This window comes from Mus pahari, chromosome 11, assembly GCF_900095145.1.
Source record: "Mus pahari chromosome 11, PAHARI_EIJ_v1.1, whole genome shotgun sequence".
NCBI lineage: Eukaryota > Metazoa > Chordata > Mammalia > Rodentia > Muridae > Mus > Mus pahari.
The window spans coordinates 24,413,484-24,422,775 of NC_034600.1; the positions used below are offsets into that span (position 1 = coordinate 24,413,484).

Consider the following 9,292-nt stretch of genomic DNA (forward strand, 5'->3'; position numbering starts at 1 on the left):
TTTTTTTTTTTTTTTTTTACCACTGACATCTTAAATTCAACTTTAATTAAGGAGCCATTTATTCAGAACGTTGAACAGAGCAGTATGTATACTTAGTTGATATCCAAATGCCATTTGCTTATGAGATGGCCAGTTAGCAGATGTTACTGAAGAATTTAATGTAAATCGAGGAAGTTAATGTATGGAGAGTCTTTACTTGATATAAGTGATTGTGTTTGAACTATATTATCTGAACTATAACTTTTATCTCTGTCAGTTGTAAGCAACCAAAGATTCAGTCATATTGGTGCCTCCCTTTAAATGCCTTCATGACGTTGTGGGTGACTCAGTTCCCTGTGCGTTGGAGCTAGCTATAATCTGACCAGCTATACTTTAACCTGTAACTTTAATTAAAAGAAAAAGAAGTTAGGGGCTGCAGAGGTTTTGATGAATAAGTCATGTTGTAAGGCCAGCTTCCATGCAAGCAATTGATTAAAGGTGGAGAAAGGAGGAGTGAGTAAGACCTTCCTTACATGCAGAATTCTTGACGCATTGCCGTGCCAGACTGACATGTCTCTGTGAAAGGACTCCATCAAAGAGCAGTTATGCTTTCTTTTTTGGGTCTAGCACAAATGTATTACTCCTTAAAAACAGAAGGCAAAAAAGCATTAATAAAGAGGGGACCAGGCTGTATTTCCAGATTTAAAAAATAATCAAAACAAAACAAAACCTGGGAAAGAGGCAGGTTACCTGCAGGGCCGGTGCTTTTCATGCCAGTGCCCTGCATGCTAATGTGGAGAGAGGCAATATGGTGGCCCATCCATGAGGCTTGCTCTGAAGAGCCGTTTTACCACAAACCCCATCTGCTGTCACTCTTCTATTTGCTGTTTTGTTTTGCTTTACTTTTCCTATACTCTGTTTCCTTGAAACTTACTCTTTAAAACATACTTTAAGTTATTTAGAATAAAATTTGATTTATTTAGATTTAAACATTAAATATTCCCAGTTAATAGCTGAGCCAGGAATGGTGACTTACCCACTGTAATCGCAGCCCTCAGAAAGCTAGGGCAGGAGGGCCTTAAGTTCAAAACTAGCCTGGGCTACAATAGCAAGACCTCTCCCCTGGCCCATCTCTCTCAAAAAATGACAAGTTAAAATTTTTAGCATCTTGAGCTGCTTCAGTAAAGAAAGGTATGCAACAAAGTAAAACAAGATGAGGTTTGTTTAAAGTAAGGAAAAACAGCAAATATAACCTGATAAGTGTTGTTTCTGAACCTTGTTTACTCAGAGCATGGAAGTTTGGACTATAGTGCTCCTGTTATTTGCAGGTTGTCTTGGGCCCTACCTTTCCACCTTGCAATATTATTTTGAGCTTTGATTAGGTTTTGTTTTTTTATTTGTAACTCTGTTGTACATTTTTAGATCCTACATGATTTAAGAAAGTGCCATCTGTGGTTTTGAGTAGGTCCTCCATATACTTTTTAGGAAAGGATAGTGTATTGAATGGAACCTTTCGGTTAGTACAGAATGATGTAGAGGTAAGTGTGTAAAATGTTGCAGCAGGGTCAAAAAGAAGGACTATAGTCTATTCTATGGTATATCCTACTAGTCATAACACCCAGGGTCTATAAAGGTTCTAGGAATACTTAATTAGCAAATGGTGAACTTTTGCTCCTAGGGAATATTATGTCATGTTTCTATGAGCTCTCAACACATTTTTATAAACCAGTCAGTTCATAACATTGTTGCACATACAGTTCTCCCATTTCATGTTCTTTCTTTCTTTCTTTCTTTCTTTCTTTCTTTCTTTCTTTCTTTCTTTCTTTCTTTCTTTCCATCTATCTATCTATCTATCTATCTATCTATCTATCTATCTATCTATCTATCTAATTTATTTATAGACATGGTCTCATTATGTTTGCAGGTCAGTTTGGACTTGAACTTAAAGATTCCATGTCTCTGCTTCCTAAATGCTGGGAGCAAAACACCCAGTTGATGTGTGCTTTCATTGATTATTATTGCTGCTTTAACATTGAACATGTGACCAATTATAGTATGACTTATGCCTGAGTCACACTTATCTAACACACTTTTCTTCATAAGGCACATTAACTTCCCATCCATGAGTATATAACACTTACGAACACTTCAGCATTTTGCTGAGGGGCCATTTTAAGAGTGAAAGCATCTACAATGGCACAGAAGTGAAAAAAACAAACAAACAAACAAAAAATGGTGCTAAAACAAACCACTAAAAAGACAGCTACTTGTATAGTCTGAGTGCTGAAACAAGATGGCGGTATTGTCTTGTTCATCTTCTGGTGGAAAGTGTAGGTTAGGTGAGTCACGTTTCCCACTGCTCTGTGTATACAGCAAAAACTAAAAAAAAAAAAAAAAGCCACAAGTACTTACTTGACTATTAGTTTGGTTCTTTACTGCTTTGATCAAACAATAACCAAAAGCAACTTGGGAGAGGAAGTGGTTTATTTGGCTTAGTGCTTACAGTTCATTATTGAGGAAAGCCTGGGCAGGACCTGAAGCAGAACTTAGAGATGAACATTGCTTACTGGCTTGCCTAGCTTGCTTTCTGACACAACCTAGAACCACTTGTTCAAAGGTGGCATGGCCAACATTGGGCTGGACACCCCCTGCCCCATGAATCATTAATCAAAAAATATTCCTCAGAAACTGCATCCAAAGGCCAGTTTGATGCATGCAACTCAGGAGTTGAGGTTTCCTCTTCAGGTGACTCTAGTGGTGTCAAGTTGACAAAAGCCTGCAGAGTTACTGATAACTCAAGTGGGTAACTGAATTCATGTGTACAGAATCTCTGAGTAGCAAGAATTGGGTGTAATTGTTTTAACAAAGTTTATATTGGACTACTTACACTTCATACTGGAAAGATAGATTCTTTTATTTGTGAATATATGTAAGTTTCTCGTTAATGCAGTCACTTGTACAGTTTGTATGTCCACTTGTCTAATGAAGTAAAACTGTTTTTCCCTCAGGGAGCAACCTATCTTCAGCACTCGAGCTCATGTCTTCCAGATTGACCCAAACACAAAGAAGAACTGGGTACCCACCAGCAAGCATGCAGTTACTGTATCTTATTTTTATGACAGCACAAGAAATGTGTATAGGATAATCAGTTTAGATGGCTCAAAGGTAAGCTACATTTACTTCAAATAATCTTACTCTCTTGCTCTGTACAACATAGAACTTCAGTTTCATTCATATTTCTATTTTCATTAAAATATTTCTTCTAGACTTTTTGAAGCCTAACTTTAGGGAACAAAAAGTGATTATTCTTAGAGTAATAGCATTTTCCCCTCAAGTTATTTGTAGAAACTAACTCCCTTATTATATTGTTATATGAAGCGATACAGTCTTCAACTTTATGATGGCTTAGTTTATCTAATGAACATCCCTTGTATCTCTGTTTTGTATTGATGTTAAATGATAAGGAAATTTCTGTCAATTACCGTTTCATTTTTAGAACAATACCAGCTATCAGAAAGGCGTTTATTTAGCTTTACAGTTTGAAGGCTAACAATCCAAAGGGTTGTATGATTTGATAATAATAACCAACATATGGGTTAGCAAGTAATTCTGAGCTGGTGGAGCTGAGTGGGGTCAGGCCTGTTCTCTCTATGACAGTCTATTCAGTAGAATTGAAGGAGTTCTTAAGCATTACCCTCCTAGAGCACATTCCAACTGTCCTGATTATCTACCTCTAGGTCCTGCACATATTTGAATGTTCTAGAATACCTCCTTCAAATCACAGAATCGGGGCATGGGGCTGAGGATCTGGGTTTGGATCCCAGCACCCACCCAGAGTCTCTAGGTCCAGGATCTGACACCCCTTTCTGATCTCTTCAGGCACCAGGCACACACGTGGCAAAATACTCATAAACATTAAGTAAATAAATCCAAAACAACAACAACAAAGATCCTTTAGGAAAACACAGTTAAAGGATAACTAACTTGGAGCTGTGAGACCTTTCTTACCTCTGTCAGTTCAGTGCAGAAGTTAGGAACAGAGTAGAACCTCACCACCTCATTGGACTTTGTGCTGCTTCTAGTTTGCTAGCCACGCAGCCTTGCACAAGCTATTTAACTTCTGTGCATCTGTTTTTCACATGTAAAAAGGATTGTTATCCAGATAATTAGTCTGTCTTTTCACTTTTATGTTAATGACTGAAAAGACTTAAGATGATGATAGTTAATTTCTGTGAAGTGTTATTTAATGAAAAATAACTGCTCATAAATGTTTGGCTTAGGGAAATACAATAGATATTAACTATTATCTCAGGCTTTGGACTGCTAATTTATTTTTCCCTCCTTGAACTTTCAGTTTCTGTAATTTTCCGTATCCCAAGTACAAATATAATGTGCTCTTCCTAGATAGGGTTTAAAAGGTGGAAATACAGGCCAGCTGAAGCAGTCCGTGTTAGGGAGGGGAATTTGCATTGAATTAAATGCATTTCAGTGTTTTCAAGTCTTTTCTGCTGTCTCACGTCCATCTCTTTGTTTTTAAATTGTGTTAGAAAGCATGGTGAACCCTAAGAAACTGTTCAATTATTCTTTTGTGTGTGTGTGTGCGCGCGCGCAAGCACCAGAGTGTGCTCATGCGTGCACATGTGTTTGTGTGTGTCCATGCACATGCCCCCTTGAACTATACGCATGAACACGTGAAGCTGTTGGTTTTTGTCTTTTTTTTTTCTTTTTTTGTGACAGGTTCTCACTATTTAGCTCCATCTGGCACTAAAATTTTTCTTTTAAAAAGTTCTCAGTTATGTCCTAATCAAAAAAATCTAAGAAATAAAAATTTCAAGCATAAGATTATTTAACATTTTTTTTCAGTGATTCAGTGATTAATAATACAGAAACAAGGAAAGGTTCAGAGTTTAGATTAGAATGGATCTCTTTAACAAGTCACAAAAAAGTTATTTTGAAGTGGTTGAAATGAGCACCGACGTCCACCAGTACATTAGTTGGTCCTTCTTGTTGCTTATGAAATGTATTCTCACCATGCCTTTTAGAGTTAGTGGGGTCTGATGCCAACATTCCCTTTTCACTTTGTTTTTGTTTTTGTTTTTTAAAGATTTATTTATTTATTATATGTAAGTACACTGTAGCTGTCTTCAGACACTCCAGAAGAGGGCATCAGATCTTGTTACAGATGGTTGTGATCCACCATGTGGTTGCTGGGATTTGAACTCCGGACCTTTGGAAGAGCAGTCGGGTGCTCTTACCCACTGAGCCATCTCACCAGCCCCCCCTTTTCACTTTGTTTAACACTTGGGCCCTTCCTCAAATGTTTCTTGGAAAACACTGAACGGCCACTTACGTCCTTTTAGGGACTTCACAAGTATTAACATGCTCTGACTTTCCTCTGTTAGCTATTACTTTACTTTGTCCCATCCAGCTCTGTGAGCACATTGCCTCTCTTACTGTTGTGTCTCAGGTTTCCAGAATTGAGCTTGGTAGCCAGTAGGTCCTCAGAACATCAGAGACGTCCTGATCCATTGCTGTCGGTTTACAATCTTTTTCTACTATGTTTAAAATACTTTGTAAGATTATTTTTTATATATACATATGTGCGTGTGTGTGTGTGTGTGTGTGTGTGTGTGTGTGTGTTTGCCTGCATGTATGCATGTGTACCATGTGCATGCTTAGTGCCTGAAAAGGAGAGCATCAGCTCCCCTGGACCTGGAGTTACAGAGGTTGTAAGCCACCATGTGAGTGCTAGGAATTACACCCAGGTCTTCTGCAAGAGCAGCAGCTGCTTTAAACCACTTACCCACCTCTCCAGTGCCCAGTCTTATTGGATGACAATTCCATAAGTCAAAATCTTTGTCAGCTATGCTTTACCATTTTTCAAAATGGTATGCTCATAGAAGCTGTTTTGAACCAAATGGTGAGGATGGTTTATAAATATATAAGTTTTGTACAAAGATAAAAGCTCTTTTATATAGCTATGATAACATAACCATTTCCTGTGAGAAAGAAATGAGCCAGTTTCTGTTGTACCATCTTCTCTTTAGTAGGACATATGTCCTTGTTGAAAGTTCATCAATACCTGATAGTTCATATATATTTTATATTTGTGGTGTTTTTCACTTGATAAACATTTTTTTCATAAAATGGTGAATTTTCATTCCACATTTACCAGTGTGCTAGATGACAAGTTCTGAATTTGACAACATGTATTTTTTTATTATTGGTGGAAAGAAATTTCTTAATTTTAGGGGGCATTAGTCCACTCAGCTAAAAATAATCCTTTATCCAGCACTGGCAGAGAACATAAGTTAATATGTTATAATACCTGAAATATGTTATGATCTCCAGACTTAATCTTTAATCATTAATGTGAAATGCTACTTTTTCTAAGAAACAATGTAAAATAGAAATGATATTGCTAACAGTTTACTATTTTATGAGAAAGGAAATGAAAATATTTCTTAGGAGTTTGTTTTTTCCTATAGTAGGAAAAAAACCCTGCTAAGTGATTGTAAGTCTCTTTTTTCTGAATGAAAATATATTTTAAGTAAGTCATATTTTTAACAAAGCTTTATTATACATCTTAAAAATATCAAAATCCAAATCACAGAATGTAGACTGATAGTCACCTGACCCTCTGGAAAGTCCCAGATAGAGTCCAAATGTGTCATGGTCTGCCCGTGCTTAGTAGCCAGTAGACTTAAAACTCAACATGCTTAGCCAGTAAGTGTGAACTGTAACCTTGCTGATGTAACCTGTGCCCCTACAAAGTATAAAAACTGCTTGTAATAGTCATTCAGGGTCGCCTCCTAGTCACTCGCCTTGAGGGACTAATTGAATGTCAATCCTGACACACCAGAAAATAAACCTCTTGCTTTTGCATTGGAAAAAAAAATGAAAATCACTTGTATTCATTCATATATTATGCGACTTTATTTTTTATTTAGTTTCATGTATTTAGGTGTTTTGCATGCCTACATGCCAGTGTGCCACATTCATACCTGTTGCTTGGAGAACCCATTAGAAGGTGTTAGATCCCCTGGAACTGGAGTTATAAACACTTGTGAACTGCTATGTAGGTGCTGCACATTGAACCCAATACTTCTAGAAGAGTAGCCAGTTCTCTTAACCACTGAGATATTTCTTCAGCTCTCATATATTTATTTTTGAAAGATTCTGTTAAGACTAAAGCATATTTGTTTCTAGAGAACAGCATCCAGAATTAATAAATAGTGATCCTAAACCTTCAAAAGGAAGAGGTTGACCACATGCAAAGCTGTTAGAAGGCTCGCTCACCTAGTATATGCAAGGTCCTGAGTTGGCTGGCCACACTACCGAAAAGGGGCACTAGCTCTACAACCAAGATAAAAGGCACTCTATCATTTGTCTGTTATCAGCTCGTTAAAAAGGATGGTTTTACAAGATGCATCTTTCAGCAGATGTGAGGATCTGAGTTCTATCTCCACCACACATGTGCTGTACTGGTAGCATGTTAGTAATCTCAGCACTAGGGATGTCAGGACAGATAGATTCCACGACCTTGCTATCTAGCCAACTTAACCTTGCAGCAGGTCATCTCCTCATCTGAGGTGTCTAACTTCCGTAGGCCACATGCACATGTGATCATCTGAGGTGTCCAACTCCACAAGCACATGTACATATGAACACACACACACACACACACACACACACACATATATATACACACACTCCTTTGGAATTTTTTAGATATTAAACATGTATCTATAATTCTTCTAGTCATATATTTCTACATTGCCATCACTCAAATTATCTTTATCTGTTTAACTTTGTAAGTTATAAGTGATCCTATTTTTATACAACTGAAATGGACTTCTGTTTGTTTTTTTATTTTCAGGCAATAATAAATAGCACCATCACTCCAAACATGACATTTACTAAAACATCTCAAAAGTTTGGTCAATGGGCTGATAGCCGGGCAAACACTGTTTATGGATTGGGATTCTCCTCTGAGCATCATCTTTCAAAAGTAAGTTACTTCAGAAAATCTTCATGGAAATATTCATCTCTAATTTGTGTGTCCTAAATATAAATAGAAAGTGCCAAGTACAAAATATAGGAGAAATTTCTTTAATATTCTGAGAAGTATAGTGACTATAAAATAAGAATATTAATATATTAAATGTTATATAAATGTAAACAATACTAAACTAAAAATATCTATTGTTCATAATTCTTCGTGAAGACTTATTGTGCACATTAAGACAGTCACTACTGGTTGAAAAGGGCTTCTTGTATTGCATTACCTGTGTAGAGGAAGTAAAAAGTATGAACTCTATTTAGAACGGGTTTTGCTCAAAACATAGTACCCTTCAGTTGGAGATGGCCTGCACGATAAGTAACCATCAAAATTCCAAACTTTTTATTAAAATTTAAAGTTGACATAATATAGATTTCAGGTGGATTTTGATGTCATTTGTTCCTTAGTATGACACTGATTTGCTTGGATGTAGAAATGTCTGCCGTACAGAGTGAGATTCAGTATTTTGAGGAATTTCTTGAATAATGCTGATCAAATGAATTATGATGGCCAGAAAGACATAAAATGCAGAGCATCACCAAGCTAAATACTAGAATAAAATAGTTGTCCTGCTGTAAATAAAGTCATCTCATGCTTAACTCAGGAGCACCTTGAGTTCTTTTTGTTTTTTTTTCCAGGAACATAAATAAGATTTTTATTTGTTAATAAGTAGATATTAGCTACTAAATAAATAATAGCAATGCTAAAAAAAAAATGTATCCGGTCTTGGCTTTACATATTCATATAAGGACGTTGGCATAGAATTCGGAAAAGTTGGGGAAATACAATTCACTAGGATGCTGTTGGAGGCTAATTTTGCATTCTTGAGATCCGAGAATTCATTAAGATTTTCAACTTGAATGTTATAAAGATAATCTGGTAAAAATTACAACCAATACTGATTCCTTTGGTACTAATGATGACCTCAGCGCTTTAACTTAAAACAATGTATTTCTTTTTTTTTTCTCAAATTTTTTTTATTATTATTTTCTTTATTTACATTTCAAATGCTATCCCGAAAAGTTCCCTATACCCCCTCTCCCGCCCCCGCTCCCCTACCCACCCACTCCCACTACTTGGTCCAGGCCTTCCCTTGTGATGGGTCATATAAAGTTTGCAAGACCAAGAGGCCTCTCTTCCCAGTGATGGCCTATTAGGCCATCTTCTGCTACATATGCAGCTAGAGACACAAACTCAGGGGGTACTGGTTAGTTCATATTGTTGTTGCACCTACAGGGTTGCAGCCCCCTA

At 36.8% G+C, this 9,292-nt stretch overlaps 1 protein-coding gene across 6 annotated transcripts in view; it reads left to right on the forward strand.

Annotated features, from left to right (window-relative positions):
• Positions 1-9,292, forward strand: part of Homer1 (homer scaffold protein 1) — a 105,776-nt gene that overhangs the window by 36,728 nt on the left and 59,756 nt on the right. For all 6 annotated transcript variants that reach the window (XR_003844809.1, XR_003844810.1, XM_021208237.2 and 3 more), the window contains exons 2-3: positions 2,988-3,144; positions 7,859-7,990. Coding sequence is in view for 4 of the 6 variants with exons in the window: in XM_021208237.2 (XP_021063896.1) it covers positions 2,988-3,144; positions 7,859-7,990 (289 nt within the window). In the remaining 2 variants the exon portion in view is untranslated. The remainder of the gene's footprint in view (positions 1-2,987; positions 3,145-7,858; positions 7,991-9,292) is intronic.